This window comes from Diceros bicornis, chromosome 24 (genome assembly GCF_020826845.1).
Source record: "Diceros bicornis minor isolate mBicDic1 chromosome 24, mDicBic1.mat.cur, whole genome shotgun sequence".
Taxonomy (NCBI): domain Eukaryota; kingdom Metazoa; phylum Chordata; class Mammalia; order Perissodactyla; family Rhinocerotidae; genus Diceros; species Diceros bicornis.
In genome coordinates this window covers 10,268,438-10,289,622 of record NC_080763.1, presented here as the reverse complement: position 1 = coordinate 10,289,622, position 21,185 = coordinate 10,268,438, and the positions used below count along the sequence as shown (strand labels likewise).

The window sequence follows — 21,185 nt, the reverse complement described above, 5'->3', positions numbered from 1 at the left end:
TATGGAGGAAAAACCTCACAAGCTTAACTCCTTCCTTTCACCATATACAAAAATTCGTTAAAGACAGGCAAAGATTGCTTAAATAGAATACAAAAGACAATAACCATAAAAGAATAAAAACATAATTGGACTTAATTGATGTTAAGAACTTTTGTTTATTAAAAATATCAGTATGAGAATAAAGAGGCAAGTCACAGACTAGGATAATATTTATCTATCTATCTATCTATCTATCTATCTATCTATCTATCTATCTATCTATCCATCTTTCTATCTATCATCCATCTATCCATCTGACAAAGGGGTTATATCCAGAATGTATAAAGAACTCATACAAATCAAATAAGACAAAAAAACACAAACAAAAAATTTAAAGAACAGGCAAAAGGCTTGAACAAGTAACACACAAAAGAGAATATCCAAATAGCCAATAAGCATATGAAAAGATAGTCAACATCATTATTCATCAGGGAAATGCAAATTAAAACCACAGTATACTATTATACATCCACTAGAAACTCTAAAAGTTAAAAGACTACAAACACCAAGTATTGGGAAGGATGTGGAGCAGGTGGAACTCTCACACAATTGCTAGTGGGAGTGTAACTTTAGAAAACTGTTAAGTGGTATCTATTAAAGCTAAACATACACCTATCTATGACTCAGCAATTCTACTTTAAGTCTATGACCAAGAGAAATGAGTTTATATGCCCAATGAAGAACATGCTCAAGAACGTTCATAGCAGCTTTATTCATTATGGTAAAAAACTGGAAGCAACTCAAATGTCCATCAGCAGGAGAAAGAATTACTAATCTATTGTTTATTCATATAATGGAGTACAAAACAGTAATAAAAATGAAAGAGCTACTAATACACACAACTACATAGAGGAATCCCACAGATATTATGTTGAGCAAAGGAAGACATCATAAAACTGTTTGATTTCATTTATACTAAATTCAAGAACAGGCAAAATGAATTGATGTTGATAGAAGTCAGAAGAGTGATTACCCCTGGGGCGGCTGGATGAAGTGGCAAGAGAATTTTCTGAGGTGATGGAAATATTTTATATCTTGATCTGGATGGTGGTTACTCAGATGTATACGTACATAAAAATTCATAGAGCTGTACTCTTCAGATTTGTACACTTTCCTATCTCCTTATATCTATTTCAGACATAATTTAAAAGATGCTAAACTTTAATAATAATAAAATGAAAAATTTTAAATTAGTCACATTTTCCAATCAGATTGGCAATGATTAAACAGTATAGATAGGCATTTGGGGAAAGAAAGTCTATTGTATACTGTCAAGGGGAGAGCAAAATGGTACAAATTTTTGAAGTGCAATCTAGCAATATACATCAAAATTTTAATATACATACCCTTCAACTCAGCAATTTCACTTTTAGCAATTTACTCTAATGAAATATTCACACAGGTACTCAATGATATATGTGTAAAGATAGTCACAGAATCATTATTTATAAAAGAAAAGTTTGGGAAAAAAAGACATGTCTTTTAATAAAAGGATAGTTAGATAAATTTTTTAAATCCATGAAATATCTCATAGCCATTAAAAAGCTTGAGGTAGGGGCCAGCCTGGTGGCACAGTGGTTAAGTTTGGCACGTTCTGCTTCGGCAGCCTGAGTTCGAAGGTTCGGATCCCAGGTGCGGACTTATACTGCTCATCAGCCACGCTGTGGCGGCGACCCACATATAAAGTAGGGGAACACTGGCACAGATGTTAACACAGGGCTAATCTTCCTCAGCAAAACAAACAAACAAAAAGCTTGAGGTACATCTATATGTTTTGACCTACCAGAAATGAGACTACGATTTGGATAAACAAAGAAGGGACAGCTCAGGCTTCTAGCCTCCATTCTACCACATATCCAGTCACTTATACGCTCTTTACCTCAGCTTCTTTATTTGTAAAATGGAGTTAATGATATTGTTCCTCCTCATCCATCTCACAAGTAAGGATCAAATGTAAGAGGCCCTTTGAAAAATAGAAAGTATTATAGAAGTGCAAAGTATTATTCTTGAAAAACATTTTTTTATTAACAAAAACTTTGTGTTTATCTAAAATCACCACTCAGTCCAGATTTCTTTTCCCTACTATGTATTTAAACCAGGGTTTCTCAAAATGTGGGCTGCAGGTAACTTGCCATCAAAATGGATGTGGCAAAGTTATTAAAAATACTGAGCCCAGTCCCAAACCTACCAAAAATTTGGAACCTCTGATTTAAGTCAACCTTTCTCTTTTCATTGAGAAGAGTCTGGGCTGAATCCCATTAATGGTAGCAGGCCATCAGGCTTGGCTTTTATCTGTCTTGGCTTATGGTTTGCCCTCACTGCAAGAGTCAAACGGGCTGGTAAAGCAGTACAAATGGTGCCCCCATCTACTCAACCTCAATAGGAGTCAAAGATCATTCAATGAAAAGAACAATGTGATTGCCATTTTGTAGACAAACATGGACCCAGTTTAGCTTAAGGACTGTAGCTGTTGGAAAACACCATCTCCTGGGCAGCTGCTTTGGCTACTGTCCCCAATTAACTTAGCAGAGCCTCAAAAATAGACGGCAGCCTCTGTTCTGTTATGTAATAAACAGTTCTTTATTTGAAATGACAATATTTACTTTTCCTATAGTGAACTCCAGCAGCCTACTAGGCAGTGGGCAAACAGTAGAAATGCCTAAAATGGAAACTTGAGAAAGCAGTTTAGCTAGTATAGTTTACTCTAACTTTCCAACTTGACCAACAAGTAATTAGAAGATCCCCTCCATGTTTCCCTCATATTTTATCTAGTTTGTACAAGATCTTGGATTCCACACGACTTTTTTTCCACCTTGTATAGCTTTCTTGTTTTGGTGAGTCTTGAAACGTGCAAAACAGATGTGAGGTAGTGAGTACTCCTATACTCAAGTGTTTAAGCAGAGCTGGGGCTGTCCCATCAACAATGTTTTCTGAGAGATTCTACTTAGAGTGGCAGGTTCAACTAATGACCTCTTAGCTTCTTCCAATAGCAAAGAGTCTGGTGTCTATATTTCCATGATCTCATTTTCAAATGATCTTTAAGAGAGAAAAATAATAAATTATAATTGTTAACCTTTTCCGGCATTTAATCTCCCTCTTATAAGCAAGAAGCTATATTTTATGTGGTTGTGCTCTTTATTGTAAGAACACTTTCTATACCTTTATAAGCAACAAATGACCCCGATTTGCAGTATAGACAACCACTTTTTAACTTCCTCTTAGATTTTATTTTCCATTCATTTTTAAATTTTTTTGTGAGGAATATCAGCCCTGAGCTAACATCCATGCCAATCCTCCTCTTTTTGCTGAGGAAGACTGGCTCTGGGCTAACATCTGTGCCCATCTTCCTCCATTTTATATGAGACGCCACCACAGCATGGCCTGACAAGCGATGCGTCGGTGCGCGCCTGGGATCCAAACCCTGGCCACCAGCAGCAGAGCACACGCGCTTAAGCACTACGCCATGGGGCCGGCCCCCCATTCCTTTTATCATATTGTGGCAGCTCTCCAGAGCATCTCCATTTCTTGCAAATCTTGGGGAAGGAGGGCCCAATTGGGCTACACTATTCTAAAGGAGTCACGCATATTGAGAGATGTTTAATAAACCTTTTGGTTTTTAAGGCGGCATTCAGGAGGCAACACTGGCTCCTTGTTTTCCATCATGCTCCTATGCACTGTTCTTTGCCCAATGAGATTTGCTTAAGTTTTGTGACTGATGCTTGGTGCTCAGCAGGAGCAATCATTTAAAGAGAACAAATACTTTCCTATCTGATTACTAGCTAGAAACATTTTAATTCCTACAAAATTCTTCAGAAACCCAAAGATCCTCCCCACTAGCAAAAACCTAATCTAAAAGTCCTCTTTCAAAATCATACAGAGAAAAGTAAATTCTGGTTAGGTCAAACTTTGGAGTTTAAACTTTATTCCTGCTGATCAAACTTTCCTTTTTTAATGCTCCTATCTCAGGCAGAGTGAATGTTTCTTCTCAAAGAATAGCCCACTAACCAGTGCATTGAAATTACTTGGGGTGCTTGTTAAATCGCAGACTCCAGGGTACCACTCTAAAACCAGGAAATCAAAAACTCTAGGGGTAGGACCCAGTAAGCTACATTTTTACAAGTGCCTCAGGTCATTTGCATGCCCATTGCAGTTTGTGAAGCACTGCCCTCAAAATCAACCAAATCCTTAATTTTCTAGAATTTCTAGTACTTCTTCTCCTAAATAAGGCAAAGAAAGAATTGAAAGCCTGGAAAATACAGGCCAAATCTTGTCACAGAATATGTATTCTATTGTAACCCTGTTTATGAACACTTAATAGCTTCTGTGTGGGACAGTTAAGCTGTAGTAATTACCTCATGGTTCTGTAATCTGTATGTCTCCTCTCACATGACATTTGTACCACCTACAACTACAACTTATTTCCAGACAGGAGAAAAGAACTATCAGACATATGTGGACTATGCCATTTCATATTACATTTTCTTTTTCTTGGTAATTTAAAGACATTTATGAAATTTCTTACAAATCTTGAACCTGAATTATAGAGTCTAACTTAACGAGAATAACATTTTACAAGGACTCACTAAATCTAAATCACTTTAATCACTGATCTCTTTACAGAAATTTGCTGTTTAGATAAATTGGGAAGGATCTCGGATTCACTGCCTCTGAATTGTAAGTCCATGGGCAAATTATACAACCTCTCTGCTATATTTTTGTAATAGGCATAATCACTCTTTGTAATAAAGATAATACCTCCCAAAGTTCTGAGAAGATGAATGAGATCAGGCTTGTAAAATGTTAAAGGTTCATAAGTGAGGGATCCTATAAAAAGCGTAAATTATTAGTATTCCTTTTATAGGCCTTTAATGAGTTATCGACCTGTCAGTGGTGATCCTGCATCTTGAAATATTTCACGTCTTGTTTTTCAGGCTTATTGGAGTGACCCATCTGCTCTTAAATTTTCCCGGAGTATTTCTGGGAGCTTTAAAATTTAGTCAAAAACAAAAAAAAGCAACATTACCTCCCTCCCAAACACACATGCACTCCCTAAGACTACAGTGTTTGCATCTTTATCGACTAAATTGATTGAACTTACAACCATTTGGGACATCAAAGCCTCAAGTGCTTTGGGTTAGCTCAAGTATCACAAAGTCCACTAGCTTATTAGCAGCAAACCCTAGTGTAGGAAAGAGATTAGAAATAAATTATTTACTTGATGTCATTCTTGGTTGTGAAATCGTTCTACCCATCTATAGTTTCAGTTGCTATTATGTGGATGGTTTTTTAAAATTTTTTGCTCAACCAAAATGAGGGATTTTTAAAAATCTACCTAGAAACAAAGTAAAACCAACACTTATCTGCATATCACAAACATGAAATTCATTGGTAATGAGAAACCCCTAGTTGGCTCAAGGGGATGTCTGAAGATTGTTCCAATACCATTGAGAATATAATTTGAACCTCCCTGATTATTTATCATACCTAGTTATCTTATTTTTAAAGTTTATTTTATAAGAACAAAATATGTAACTTTTATGTAAAAGAAGAAGAAAACTGAAAAAACAGCCAAAATCTGGGATATATGATAAACAGATAAAATGGGTTGACAGATATAAAGAAAAGTGAGGAACGCATGTAATGGTGTGGTGAGACTGTTCCTCTTGGAGAGTAGGTCTAAATGAAAAAAAGTTTCTGGAACTGAGTAAATGATAAATCACTATTGAGAAGTTCTTTGCAGAGTTACATGAAAGAAAAATATTTCTATCCTTCATGACAGTGGCTACAAAGAGATCCATCTAGTTCAGTGGCTTAGGTTTGGTTGACTTCACTTCTTGAACAAATTTGAGGATTAAACATTCACAAATGTTCCTAATATTTTCTGAACAAGGAAGTCAGATATTAGCACTTTTTTTTTCAGTGCTCTGTCTACCATATAGCATCCATCAGTTAGCGTTAACTTTAAGCCTTATAGAAGAATCAATATATTCTGATTTGCAAGTTTCCTCCACATGGTAAAAATAAAATGTGAAATTTCAGTAACCGGCATGAAAAATTTTAGTAGTATCCAGGAAGTTTTCAGAAACTAGAGCTTTTACATAACATGGAAGTTTTAATGTTTTGAAGGTTCAGTAAATTATGTAGTGTACAAGAGTGAAGTCTAAATTACCCACTCAGAAGGGTAACCCTATAGCCCGCATGTCTGGATCCATGTATGCAGATGGACAGATACACTTCATTTCTCCTGGGAAGCTAAGTTCTAAAAAGCTATCACTCAGAACAGATGGTTTTATGGTTGCATGAAAAGAAAAGGAAAGATGACAGAGTTGCTATAAAAATGAAAGGCCTTTTGGAGTATTAACAGCTGAAAACATTACAGCTTAAATGAAGATGTGAAACAAAAATCAGCTTAAAACTGCAAATTAAAAAGAAAAAAAGTGCATAAGGTTTGAAGCATATGGACACCCACCCAGTTTGCAATGAGGGCAATGGGAGCCCCAGACTTTAGCTTATTAAAGATGACCTTTCCCCTCTCTAAAATTTCAAAGCTGACGTTTCAAGTGCTGAGCAGACTGTGTGCCATATGTAACATGACCTCAGCTCCACTCTGCCCGAGCACTGATGGCATCACTAATGAGAGGTGAAAGGTCCTTTTCTTGCAGCTTTTTCAGAAACCCACCAACTCTTGCCTGTGAAGTAAGGCTCCTCCCCCTACCCCCACCCTCCTCGATTTCAAGAGAACTGCATTTAATACACAGCCTCAAAACACTTTTATTACCCGTCGATTTGCTTATAGCCACAGCCAAATGGCAGGATGTACAATCTCATGCAGAAGAAAATATTTATTTTGACTCAGAAGGCAAAGGGATTAAGAGAACATTGTATTAACCTTGCCTTTCATCTATGTTTTAAAGGGAAAGTCTCCAGAGGCGTCCATTGAAGTTCTATTTTTTTATAAAGAGTATCAAAGACTTTTAGGAGACCAGGTGTGTGTTTATCTGAGGGGAGGAGAGAAAGGGAAGAAACTATATTAGAGGGGGAAAGGCAGCTTTCACAAAGCTGCTTCAGAGACTGCGAAAAGATGTATGTGCAGGAATCTGTTGCAGGCATTCCTACCAGCCAGCTCCCTCCACACACCCCCCCCCCCCCCGCCCATCTTTTTTTCTGCTGCTGGGAAACAAAATAGCTTTTTTCCAAGCAGGTTGTTATCATATTCATGGCATGGTCAATTTCCGTTTGCCAAGAAAATATTTAGGCTGATCAAAGAAATTAGAAAATCGGATGAATAGAAACAGACGTTCCCACAAGAGAAGCGTTTCTCAACGTGAAGAGGCAGGCGGATTGCAGCCCACCCAGTTACTCCTAGGAAACCGCTCTCCTGCCAAAGCCGGAACTACAGGGCCACCTGGATTCTGCTGGAAGGGCTGTGAAAGAGTCACGACTCCCCAGGAAATTCACATGGAGACTGGAGCTTGAGACTCTCTGGTGGCGGACATGTAAGGAGAAGATCTGTTCTAGTATCTATGTACAAACCAGGAGGGCCTATTAACTATGGCCATTAATACAGAGGGACCTTTCAGACAGATGAGTGAATTCGGGATTCTTTTGTTTTGCTTTGCCTCGTTTATTATGAGCATGGAAAGATAAGAACATATTATCCTTTGTGGATGACGGAGGAAAAGTATGTACTTTTGGAATGGAGGAATAGCAGTTTCTCCCAAATTAATATAAATTCAGTTTTCAGATTTGTGGGTTTGGGTGGGAAATGGTTGACAGCGGTTGTCTTCTGAACCCTCTGGTCTCCGAGTGTGCGCCCAGCCAATTGGTGACAGTAAATTAGAGGGTCTTCTCTCTCTTCTTGTTCCTGGGCGAGGCGCGGCCAAACCAGGTGAGGCCACTGGCTGCACACCTTCGACGTGAAGGATTGGTTGGCGTCGCGGTTTTACTTCCGCAGGACTCACGAAACCGAAAAGCTGGCTCGGCTCCGGGAAAGGGGGTCCGGATCCCCCCGCCCCCGCTCGCCTTGGGCAAATTGGGGCGCCTCACTCGCCAGTGAAGCGTCGCCGATCTTACCCCGACGCCTCCAGTTTTCGGAGGGAGAAAGCGAGGGAGGGATGATCCTAAAGAAGGGCAACTGTGGGGAGAGCTAAAGGGGCCAAAGAAGGCTCCCTTCCCGCGAGTCCCACTCAGGGCTACGCGGCGCTGGCAAGGCCGCGGCAGGCCGAGCGGTTCCCGCGGTGGCCTGAGAATCGCTTTGTCACCGCAGCCCCTCCCCGCCGCGCCCCTCACCCCGGGGGCTCAGCTGAGCAGATTTTCTTTTTTTTTGTTTGTTTCGGTTCCTGCCGGCCAGGCCAGGGATCCTTTGCCAGGAAGACAGCGCCCTCTCTCTCCTCCGGCCGCGCCCGCCGCGGGCCTGCGCCCCTCCCTGCTCCGCTGACCTCCCCGCGCCTCCTTCTCGCCCCTGTCCTCCCCGGCCCCGGCCCCGCCTTCCTCACGCCCCGACGCCTCTCGGCCCCAATAACCGCCCTGGGGAACAACCCGAGAGAGCGGGGAGGTCCGAAGCCCGCACACCTCCGAGCCCCTGGGCCGGCCCGGCCGGAACGCCCTGCCTCCATCTGCACTACTGGGCGGAGCCGTCCCTGGCGCAGACGCGGCCCCCGGGAGGGGTTCGTGGCGCAGGCGGCGGGACGGGGTGAGGCCGGGCTGCCCCGGGCTGGGCACAGCCGGCCAGCAGGCGGGGCCGCGAGCAGGCGGCGCGGCGAGTTGGCTGCGCGCGCGCCTGGCAGAGCGGCTTATCCGGGACCCCAAGATGGGCCCGCGAAACGTGGACCTGGGCCTGCCTGCCGGGTGGTGGGTGGTGGGTGGGGGTGGCGCGCGAACTCGAGTAGAGGCAGGAAAAGCTCTTACGGCCTCGTTCCAACCCCTAAAAGCACCCCTCGCGGTCCGCCGGCTGCCTGGAAGACTCAGCCTGCCGGCTTCCAGGAGGACTGCGCCAAGTACAGCAGCGCTGTTGGAAACGTTGTTGCAAAATCCAAGCCCAGGCGGGTGGGCGAGTGGGCACCTTCCCAGCACCCTCCAGCCAGTATTTCTTTCCCCACAGCTCAGAGGACAGTGCTTCAGACAAATGCTGCGCGGCTCATTCCGGAGCAGAGGCAGGCAAGCTTCTGTCTGCGAAACTCTGGATCCTTTAGAACCCAAGCAATGTACTCATGTGGGAATACAAAAACATTTCCCGTGGCGTGGCTTTGCACCGGCATAGGTACAGGCCTGAAGTGCTCCTCCCACCCCCGAACCCCTCCCGGCGCCCAGGAGCCACAGGGGCTGTTCGCCGCGAGCTGACCCGGCTGCAGAGTGCGGGCGGCTCCCAGATAGGCACTAATTGAGTCACAAACCACCGGCCGCCCCTAACAAAGCGATCCATCTCGGCCGCTCAGCGCCCAATTTGTCCGCAGCACTTTCTTCCGCAATTCAGAAGCATTATCTTGTTTTTAAAAGTATCGCGGCAGAAACGTGGCAATTATCCTGGGCTCGGGTTACGCTAAATGGCTTTAGGCTGAGAAATGGAAGAATACAAACGCCGCGAACGTGCTGATCGCCTCGCTGCTGGGCCTGGACCTGGGGTAGGGGAAGCGAGCCAGAGGATTTCTGCCGGGGAGAGGGAGGTCCGGCGCAAGTTCCCACTCTTGGCCCTCTCCCATTGGCACCAGCCAGAAAGAAGTGTTGGGCCTTTGTCCCTGGAGGTTAAGGATTCTGAGCGATGAACCCTCAGGTCGGGAGAGAAGGGGTCATATTCTAACGTGACCGGGCTAAGCTTGTGGCCTCGGCTTTGGGTCAGGAACAGGTTGGGAGCTTCAGGCACTGATGAGGTAAGCAGGGGAAGAGAGGTCAAGGGTCAGTGCGGGAGTTGGGGAGGAACCCAGTTCCTCTTCGGGACAACTACACTGAAACTGGGGAGTGGGGATGGCACTGGGAGAAAATAACCAGGAGGAAAGTGGAGCCGGCTCTGAGGAATGCGGAGAGCCGTTCACTCCTGAGCGAGGCTCAGGCCTGGCCCGGGAGTCCGGGCGGACGCTGCAGGGTGGGAACCTGCGAGCACTGGAGAGGCCCAGGGACCACCGCGCGTCTCTGCACCACGAGAAAGAAAATACTCTTAGAATCTTCATCTCGGTCTGCCAGGGTGAGTTTGGGCCTGGAAAATGGAGAGAAAAGAAGAGAGAGTAGCGAAAGGAGTTCGGGTGCTGGCCGTACAGATGCCCTGCTCGCCCAGGCCGTCCAGCCCGCAGTAGTAGCCACGCTGTGCGCGTGTCTCTTTCTCCTTCTGCTCAAACCAGCCCCCACATCTTGAAGTAATCAGCAGCCGAGAAGGGACTCGTCCCCCTGGCATCTCAGGTTAAAGAAGGAGGTCCAGGAAAATGTGGTAGAGCCATTACAAGAAACCCGAGCCGCAGTCATCAGGGACTCCAATTGCCATCGCATTAGGATTGATTAGAGACCAGCAGTACCGTAATGACCCGGAAAGAGGGGCAGCCGGGGATTATTAATATCAGAATGTGGCGGGGAGGGAGATGGAGTGGAGGGAGGGAAGAGCAAAGTGGGGAGGGAGAAGTTTTAAGTTACTAGGATTTATATATAAGTGCAGGCTTACCTGAGGAAACCGGATAGTCAGTGAATCACACAAACAGTAAATCTAATTGCATCTAAAATTTCAGGAAGCCTGATTTTTTTTGGAGGAGTGGAGTAAAACCATCGTGAAAACTAGGCCAACATCTTAGTTTTTATAAACACGTAGTTACATAAATTTATTGTAAGAATCCAAGTGAAGAGATGAGGATAGGTGCTGGATGTCCACTTTCCTCACCAATAGGCCTCTAAAAAAAGATTTGGGGAGGGCATTTTTGGGTGACTTGGGCTCTTCAGGGCTGTGGGGCTATGGAGTGGACATTTTTGCAGAGCCTGCAGAGGAGTAATAAACAAATTTTAATTGAAACAGTGATATCTGGGTAGTGGCTTTTGTTTTTTGTTTTGTTTGAGAGACCAATGATCAGGATCCCTAAGAGGTGCAGAGAAGAGAGTGGTTTGTCTCCTTCCTAGGACTATGAGCCAAAACAAATCAGCCCCTGATGGTCTGGGCTGAAACGCAGCTCACTGGATAATTAACTCCATCTTTCCAGTCCACCCTAACTGTTTATTTAGTGTCACCCTGCATTACCGTCACTAGCACTTTCCTCTGAACAGGAGGAGCTGCAGGCTTTCACCTCCCCAAAGGAAATTCTTCTTAGCTTAGACAGATGTGGTATTCAGGATATACATTAGTTGAGAAAAAAGTTGATTGGAAATTCAATGGAAAATAAGGACTCTTGGAGAGTATCTTTTTGTAAACTTGCCCTAAAGCAATATTAATAAAGAGAAGGGAGCAAGAGTGTCTTAAATTCTTAAGAACAGATTCTTATAACACTCTGCTTCACTTTCCAGAAAGGTGCTTGGCATCTATGTTGAGTGGCATCTTCTGCCTCAAATCTGAAGTCCGCCCTTTTCCTCCAGGTGGGCAACCCACCGTCTTTTGCCTCCCTGTGGACACCCCCACCTTTTGACGACGCCTCCACTCGGCATGGCAGTTTTCCCCTGACCGAGCCGACGCCCCTGCCGGGACTTCGGAGTCTACTCGCTCCGCGCTGCCTGGGTGCGCGACGTCAGCACGCTCTGTCCGTGAAATCTCAGAGTGCCTGGTCCCGGGCAGAAAGAAACAGGCGCAGGCGCCCAGAGCCGTGCGGGAGGAAGGGGAACCGGAGAGAGAGAAATAAAGAGATCGTGAGACAGACAGAGACAGGGAGAGAGAGAGAGAAGAGACAGAGAGAGAGAAACGAGAAACAATGAGAAGAATGAGACAGTGAGAGGGAGAGGGAGGGTGAGATAGAGATAAGGGAGAACGAAAGAACAAGAACCAGAGGTTCACACAGAATGAACGAGTTTCCTTTTTCAGATTGAAAAGAGAGAATGAGATAGACACAGAGAGAGAGAGAGAGAGACACTCAGAAAGAAACGCCCATTCAGAGAGAGACCAGACGTGGGGGACACACGCAGAGGGAGAGGGTCACCCCTCGAAACACACACACCCCAGTTCTGTCCCTCTCCAATCTGAGTTTCCTGGCAGCGGCGTGCCTCAGTCAGTCTTGCTCTCTCTCTCCCTTCCCCGCCCCCGGGACAATGTGGAGACTGTGTTTTCAAGAGCCGCGCGGGGCGGCGGGGTTTTCAGCAGCAAGCCGGGCGCGCAGCCCGCTCTGTTTGTCCAGGTGTGGGCGGGGGGCGGCTGTCCCCGGCGTCTTGGGCTGGCGCTGGCTTTTCGCACCAAGGAAGCGGGAGGTTCTGCTCTTGCGCTTCCCGCTTCCAGGAGAAAACTCCCTCCCTCCCTCCATACATAAATATGTTAGAGGAACAGACAAATCTTCATTGTTCTGAAATAAGCCGAGGAAGCCGGCCGGCTCCCCTCGGCCCGGCAGAGCGAGGCTGGAAGAGAGGGAGGGAGAGAGGCGGGGGCCGCGCGGATCCGGTGTCACGTTGCAGATTCCCACTAAAGATAACGAAACGTGATCTATTTTTCAGAACAGCAAGTGGATGGGAAAGAACCTTGACAACACAAAACTCATTTACTAATGGACTGGTTTTGGGTTTCTCTTCTCCGGGTCCGCAAATCGCCCTGCCTGAGCCCTCGGCCTATTCAGACCTCGAGGGGAGCGGCGGCCCCCGGGAGGCAGGTGGGCGGCTGCTCCCGCGCGGCGCCGGCCGCCGGAGCCCGGTATCCCAAGGGTCGAGGGCACCCGAAGTCCAGCAGAGGAAAAAGATGAATGTTGTCACTTCAGCCAGGATTTGCGGAGTCTGCACTGCCCCAGAGCGACGACGCTAATTTATTGAAGAAACACCTCCCGTTGCCTTTCCCTTCCAAATATCTGTAGATAGAGCAGGATCCCCGCTGTCGTTCTTGATGGCGAAGGAATTCCAAGCAAGCCGGCCGGGAGCCCCAAAGCATCTCGCTCCAAGCCAGGAAGGAAACAAGTGGGTCCCAGTCGGAGGTTTTGGAACCAAGGCCTTATGTCAACCCAGCTGAGAAACTCCAGCAGCAACTAGTGCCTCCGCATTGGTCTTTCCGTAGACTGCTTGTGCGCGCCCGGCTGTTACCTGCACAGGGGAGGCAGAGAGGAGCCGAAACCTGGCGTCGGACGGCCCTCGCCAGCCGCGTTACCCTCGGGAGCAGCGAGACGGCCAGGGCAGCAGCTAGAGTTGCTCGTTCCCTTTAAATCTCCGACGCATCTCTGTTTTTCGTGTGATTTGCATTGACAGCAAAGGTTTTAAGTTACTAGAACAACTCAGACCTTTCTGTGTGCGATTTAAAATGGATCATTTGGTTTATGTGGTTTGTAAATTCATGTCATTTTACCTCTTTTAGTGGTTTTCAGTGAAAGGTTCCATTTTGGGAAACTTTATATATCCGAGCCAATAATTAACATTTATAACATTTGGTTACCCTAACTGAGGGATCGAAATAGCAGGTAGACTCGTTGGTACAAGCGAATAGCACTTTTCCTTTCTAGTTACGCGATCTATTGGGTTAAACGCAAGGAGAAAGGCTGGCGGCCCGCGCACGGCCTCCGAGGACGGAGGACCATTTCTCATCAACCCCAGTGCCCACAATCACGGTACCCACACGGTTGTCTTCCCGGTTGTCGCCAGCGTCTTGTACGTCCTGGTTCCTTTTGAAGACAGATGAAAAGAAGGGGGTTGGGAGTTCTGGGGAAAGCCGGAAAAAAGGTGGTCATATTGGTGTCTAATTGCCATCTCTCTGCTCCGGGTCATCCCATGTAAATTTATACCTGCCCTTATTTGTTCAAGCTACGCCTCATTTCCTTATACAAAATTGTTAGTTATAAAGTACACCCCATGCTCAACTCACCGTTTGTCTTTTAAGAGACGTGGCTGTACTTACAGACACCTCCCCCCGCACATTGTAATTCTGCACACTTGCTCCAGACTTTAGGGTATTAACTGATTTTTAGAGCCGAGTTTAAGCCTCCGTTCTAGTTCTCACACAGCTGCCATGTCAATAAGGATTGTTCCAAGCAGAGACATTCCTTCTGGCAGGACACTGCAGCTCCTTAAGACTTCATCTGAAACATCCTGAGCGCTAAAATAAGACTGTGAGGGAAAATTACCAGACACATGGGCTTGGGCTCAGCTGTGCCAGCTTCTAGTTAAGAAAGTAAGTCACTGGGCACACCATGTAGCAGGGGCTCTTTGAAATAATATGCACCCATTAAATGCGTTAAAAAAAATAATCCTAAACGGAATGAAATACCAGCATCTGTTTCTAAGGTCTAATTGCATGGGATACTGCAGAGTTTTAAGGATGCAAAAAGCATTGTGTGGGAGTTCAGCAGAGAAGCAGCTTCCCTCTACTTGGAATCTCCTGAGAGGCAGCCAGGAGGTGGAAACCCTTCATGAGTTTAAAATGTCCGTTGCAGGGTGCACTGGGTGCATTATTTTAAAACCATATAAATAATACAAGGGGAAACCCACACAGGGCTGCTTCTCTCACTTATGTCTCAATATGAAAATGGTTCTGTGGAGCTGGGCTCTGGCTGATGGACTCAAAACATATTTAAAGAAGACAAGCAAGTTTAAAGAGCCTAGAGTTTGTTCTTTGCATTCACTAAGAGGGTGCATTTAAATCAAAAGCATTTTTGAAGTGTACTTAAAATTCTGTTTTGAACTTATCTAATCAGAGATAAGTATAGTCATAAAGTCACTCTCCTTCCACCATTCAGCTCCCCTTATCTCCACACATTGTTCTTATCTCCTGCCAGTCTCAGCTACTGACAATAGATTATCTTTGTTTAGAGACCCTAATTGTTTTCAAAATCTTTTTAATAATTGCTTTGGAACAAGGTGTGCAAATGAGGCTTAAGATAATTACAGCTTCATTTGTTTGTGCAGTTTTACTAAACATTCTCCACACATACACAAAATAGCAGATGATGGGACTGAAATTGCAGGACATCTCTCACTCTCTGGCAGTAAAATAGGCCAGCATTGCAATCTACACACACACTCTCTCTCTCTCTCTCTATTTAATCTTCTTGGAGCCCGCTATCGTCCTCACTTTGAGGGCAGTGTCCCTCTTAGAGCTGGGTAAAGATTATGTTACAACCGGATGGCTATTGGAGCCGGACACAGTTTTATTTAATTTACACCCCATCCAGCGCCTTTCGTACGAGGTTCTCAAAGCATTTTTGCTAATAGCAAGTGAAGCTTCTCCGCGTTCCTCAGTAGTCTCTGCAAACGCAACCGCGCAGATGGGGAAACTGAGTCCAGAAGCCTGCCGGCTTAAACCATCTTATTTGATAAGATACCAAATCACAAATCAACCCTCGAAATCTTTATTTGCTCAGCAACTATGCTCTAAACAGCTCTTCACGTGGTCCCAAATAGTCGCGGCCTTTTGAGAATGAGGGGCGCGCTATCCGGCTGGGAGTACTTGTGCCCTTTGGGGGGCAGTGGGGGCGGGGGAAGAAGGAAGAGGAAATTAGGTTTGGCTCCTGCAGCTGAAGTACGCCCGGAGAGAAGCCACTCTTCCAGCGGCTGCAGCCCGGAGCCCTGGTCTGCTCTTGTATTATTTATCCCGTTCCGTAAGCTATTCATCAATCCATTATTTATTCATTCCAACATTAAGGTAATTAAATATGAGCTCACCGGGAAAGGGCAAGTCTGCAAGGGACAGGGACAAGAGTACGGAGGGCGAGGAGGGGGAATTAGAAGGTCTGGAGTCATTGATTTGTGCAGAGATGTGCGCGGCTGCCCTTAGGTGACATTGGAAAGGGTGCTCACATTGCAGGGTCCTGACGCGCTCACCCACTCCCATCCCCCAACCCCTGGCAGCGCGGCTGTCCCCCTCCCCCCGACCCCACCCCCCCCCCCGCTTCCCACCTCCCCGGGTCCTTCTCTTCCCATCACTCCCTATCCCCGGCTCTACAGTCTGGCCCTCCCCGCGCTGGGCGGCGCGGCCTCGCTGCCCTGCCCGGCGGCGCGCGGGCTGGCCAGCCCCGGATAGGCGCCGCCCGCAGCCAATCAGCGTGCCGGGGACGCTGCGCGCTTTAAGGCCGCTGCCGGGAGAACAGAAACCAAGTTCCCCGGCAACGAGCAGCATCCACCCGGTGGGAGGCCGGAGCCAGCGAGGCCCGAAAGGCTGCGGAGTAAGCCCGCCGCTCCAGCGCGCCCCACGCCTCCTCCTCCTCTTCCTTGGCTGCCCATCCTCAAATCTCGACTCGCTTTTTCGCCTACGGAAAGCCTAGGGAGGGGGTTAGGAGCAGCCGCGCCCCCCTCCCTGCGGCTGCCGCCCCCTACTTTTTCGGCTCTGTTCCCTGCCGCGTGCGCCCGGGCAGGGCGCCCCGGCAGGCCCCAGCCATGTCGATGTTGCCTTCGTTCGGCTTTACGCAGGAGCAAGTGGCGTGCGTGTGTGAGGTTCTGCAGCAAGGCGGGAACCTGGAGCGCCTGGGCAGGTTCCTGTGGTCACTGCCCGCCTGCGACCACCTGCACAAGAACGAAAGCGTGCTCAAGGCCAAGGCCGTGGTCGCCTTCCACCGCGGCAACTTCCGCGAACTCTACAAGATCCTGGAGAGCCACCAGTTCTCGCCTCACAACCACCCCAAGCTGCAGCAACTGTGGCTGAAGGCACACTACGTGGAGGCCGAGAAGCTGCGCGGCCGGCCCCTGGGCGCCGTGGGCAAATATCGGGTGCGCCGAAAATTCCCGCTGCCGCGCACCATCTGGGACGGCGAGGAGACCAGCTACTGCTTCAAGGAGAAGTCGCGGGGCGTGCTGCGGGAGTGGTACGCGCATAACCCCTACCCCTCGCCGCGTGAGAAGCGGGAGCTGGCCGAGGCCACTGGCCTCACCACCACCCAGGTCAGCAACTGGTTTAAGAACCGGAGGCAAAGAGACCGGGCCGCCGAGGCCAAGGAAAGGTACGCGGCGTGCTTCCAGCTGCTCGGGCGACCCCGGGAAGCCTTCCTTTTCCCTCCGCCCCTTCCCGCCCCCTCGGGCACCCGTCACCGTGTCCCCCCCGGCGGCGAGAGCCGGTCCGCGGGGCGGCGCCCAGGCCTCCGCGGCTCTGCAGCGAAAGTTCATGAACTCTGAGATCGTTCGCTAGGGATGGGGACTCACTTGATTCGAGCGCCCGCGCGTGGGTTTCTTGGGATGTGAGTGTCGGGAAATACTGGCGCTCGGTTTGTTTTTCATGTCTTGGCTGGCTGGGGCGAGGAGTGGGGAGTGGAGAGTGAGTGGAGCGTCCCTTCTAGAAGGGACATGGTGATTGGTATCGCCAGGAAAGGGGTTCGGCGGGGGCTGAGGGTCGCGACCTTCTCTCCTCCTGCTCCCGGGCGGGTGGAGCTGGCCCGAGACGTCTGCGCTGCCCCCTCTCCTGGCCTGTTCCTTACTAGCTCTCTCCTGCTAGTCTTTGGGGCGAGAGGTCGCCGCTCCATCCCGCACTAGCTGTACAAAGGAAGGAGTCTTTCAAAAGAAATCCACAGAAAAGAAAGCTTTGGGAGAGCTGGCGCTGCATTGCTCCCCGGCGCCCCAAGCCGGGAAAGGGTCGCTCCTAGCCGGGCTCCCTCGCGCGTGGCAGGCGCCGGGGCCCTGGCGTCTGGCTGTCCGCGCCGCCGCCCGGACGAGGAAGGGGTCTCGAGGCGCAGACTTCTCTCTGGAGCTCAGAAGGCAATATTTTTTTAACCTGTCTCTGCCTCCGCCCTCCTCGCGCCAACACTCCCGGCCCCCTGGCCCGGCTCCATCCGTTGGCTGTAGAGTTTCCGACTGAGTTCGGAAGAGCTGGGGGAGGCGGCGGGGAGAGCGCGCCGGGAAGCCGAGGAGTTTGGGGAAACCTGAGCGCCCGGCCGCCTGGGTTTCCTTTGTTCGCTTCCGAGCCTGGGGGCCGAAGATGTCGCCTCCGAGTTCCCCTCTGGATGGGAAAGCACAGAGCCTGGATCACTTCAGCTGAAATGGGCTTTCTGGGAGAAAGGACTGCGAGGGAAGGGGAGAGCGAGGGGGAGACAGGCAGACGCTAGGGCCGAGCAGGATGGGCGAGCGCTCGGAAAGCGGAAGCGGCGAGGGCTTAGAAAGCCTGCCGTTTACAGCACCCAGTGCCCCTGGCGCCCTGGCACCCCGAGCTGCTTGCAGGCTGTGCGTGGTCGCGAAGTTTCCCCAGCCCGGAAAGGGCGCGCTGTTGTGGATGTCCGCGGGGAGTCTGAGGGGGACCCTGAGGAACTAAGGATTGAGCGAGTAACACGGGGACAGGGACAGTATGGTTCCAGTTAGACTTTAGTTATAAACCGGCCGTCCTATAAGCCAGGCCTCGGGGCCCACTCCCTCATGAAATCGGAGAGACTGGCTCCGCTCCCTGTGTTTACTCAGGTCACTGGGCGGCTCTGGACACCACTTCCCATGACCTGTCCTGCGTCTTTGAAACCACAACCTCCGGGCAGGGGCAGGGAAACTCGACGTTTAATTGTTTCCTCAGATGGGAACAGGACAATTGACTTGGTTCACTCCAAACATCTGTGCATTGGGCGCTGTTTGTCCCGATCATCTTCATCGCCAACAACCATTTGTTGGAAAATTTTCAAACTTAGTTACTTCTAAATGTGATGCTACTTGACAGGTATTTAAAAATAACTGTTTGAACAAAATTTTAAAAATAATTTTTGTGTTTCAAATAAACCCTGCCGATCTGGTTTTCTAAAATCTGGAAGAGGAAAGGACCCTGCTCCCCACAACTCTGTCGTAGCTCCCCATTTCTCCAGTCTCCTCTGCCTCCTCACTTCCCCCAGGACCCTTGGGGATGGGCGGGAGGGCAGAGCTCCTCCGTTTGGGCCTATGACTGATTGCACAATGACCCTTTCCTCCTTTCAGCTCCCCTCTCTCCATCTCACACTTTTTTTTTTAACCTACTTTTTTTTTTTTTTAACCATATGGTGTTGTCCTCTATTTCTTAGGGAGAACACCGAAAACAATAACTCCTCCTCCAACAAGCAGAATCAACTTTCTCCTCTGGAAGGGGGCAAGCCGCTCATGTCCAGCTCAGAAGAAGAATTCTCACCTCCCCAAAGTCCAGACCAGAACTCCGTCCTTCTGCTGCAGGGCAATATGGGCCACGCCAGGAGCTCAAACTATTCTCTCCCGGGCCTAACAGCCTCGCAGGCCGGCCACGGCTTGCAAGCCCACCAGCATCAGCTCCAGGACTCCCTGCTGGGCCCCCTCACCTCCAGTTTGGTGGACTTGGGGTCCTAAGTGGGGAGGGACTGAGGCCTCGAAGGAGTGACTAGGGACACTTGTAAATAGAAATCAGGAACATTTTTGCAGCTTGTTTCTGGGGTTCTTTGGGCATAAAGGAATGGTGGACTTTCACAAATATCTTTTTAAAACTCAAAACCAACAGCGATCTCAAGCTTAGTCAACGCCTTCTCTCAGACTCTTTCTACTTTTGCATTTCCCCTGCCAGTGCAGAGATCAGGTAAAAAAACAAAACAAAACAAAAAAACCCAAACAAACAAAAGCACCCTGTCACCCAGTCTGGTTCCGGGCAACCATGTGCCTGCTTCAGAAGCCTTTCTTTTTTTCAGTGGATGGGAATTACAAATCAACTGGATTTTAATTATTTCCTTTTAATTTATTTATGGAAAAATCTTTTGGGAAGAGGAAAAGGAAATGAAAGAGAGAGAGAGAGAGAGAAGTCAAAATAGAATAAGAGCCTCCAGCCTGGGAGGACTGGTTGCATTCTTAAGGTGAATAGGAAAAATATGACCTTATAACTTTTTTTGATGGGGAAAAATTAAGTTTACATTTTTCACATTTAGTGTTAAACAATTTTATGTAGATTGAAATGCAAGAACAGTATTAGGGGAAAAAAACAAGTGCCTACATGTCTTAATGCTCTCTATGTGAGGCGGTTAGAAATAGACGTGACCATTAGTAATACAACTATTTTTGTCAAATTTGGTGGTGTTTTTTGGTTGTTGTTTGTTTTCTTGGGGTTTTTTTTATGGCAAATTTTAAAAATGTACCAATGTGAAAAAACACTTTCCTGAATGCCATTACTTCCCATGCCCTCAAAGCTGTCATCTGTAGCCTCCTTTCAGGGTTTCTCCTGTTCCTAGTTTCTAGCTTGCAAAAATATTCGACAAATCTGGCAACCTGGTCTTTGTTACTAAAACAGCATGTGTTTTCAGGTTTCTTTTCTATTGTACCTAAACCAGTCTAAATTAAAACTTAGTAGAACACCAGGAGTATGATTCTGTTTCTGAAAGGTGAGTTGTGTGTTGCTGTCGTTGGGCCCTATATATGTGTATGTATATATATATTTTTTACAAATAGTTTTCTTGCTCTCTTCCTTAATGGTGATTATGAATTGCAGGGTACTTTGAAGGCCATCACCTGAACCAAGAGTGGTGATTGAATTAATTATATGACAGAAAAAGAGTGAATTTAGCTTTGGGGTATTTATTTATTTTTTTATTATTTAGATATGCAGTTTTGTTTACCACTAGCTCTTCTCCACAGGCTTCCTATGTTAACTCAGCTTTTTTGTATTAACAAGTTTATGACAAGACTGTGAAAGTAAAATAATTCATCTGCTTGGGAAAGAAAAAAAGGGAACTCAAATAAGGATAGCAACATTGTGAATTAATCTGTATAAATAGATAGCAGACCAGCAGGACGGGAGCTCTTTGCAGCGCTGCCGGAGAGTGTCCAGAAAAATCCCAGTAACCATGTAGGCTCCATATTATTTTTGCCTGGGGCAAAAATGATGTATCTTTGTATTTAGCTTTTAAAATTAGTGAAACAAATGGCATTATTTATTAAAATTCTACTCAGGATAACAGGATTGGCTTGCTTGTGCTTTGTAAAATATTGTTCCCCATAGAGAGTCTATTTATTTTCTGACATGACAGTTTCATAATTTTGATTTTTCCCTATCCGTAAGTGTCACCATTAATATGTTCATTTCTTTGTTACTCTTTCCTACCTTGTCCTGATCTAGGAGACTGGGGTAGGAGGGAGTGGGGATTAAGGCCTTCTTATTAGGAGTTTGTTTTTTTTTTCTTTTT

At 47.3% G+C, this 21,185-nt stretch overlaps 1 protein-coding gene across 1 annotated transcript; it reads left to right on the top strand.

Annotated features, from left to right (window-relative positions):
• The first annotated feature begins 16,293 nt into the window (after positions 1-16,293).
• SIX1 (SIX homeobox 1) lies at positions 16,294-20,952 on the top strand. Its single transcript, XM_058567930.1, has 2 exons — positions 16,294-17,051; positions 19,074-20,952. Exons 1-2 carry the CDS (start codon positions 16,492-16,494, stop codon positions 19,366-19,368), a joined length of 855 nt encoding a protein of 284 aa, XP_058423913.1. The 5' UTR covers positions 16,294-16,491; the 3' UTR covers positions 19,369-20,952.
• Positions 20,953-21,185: the final 233 nt, after the last annotated feature.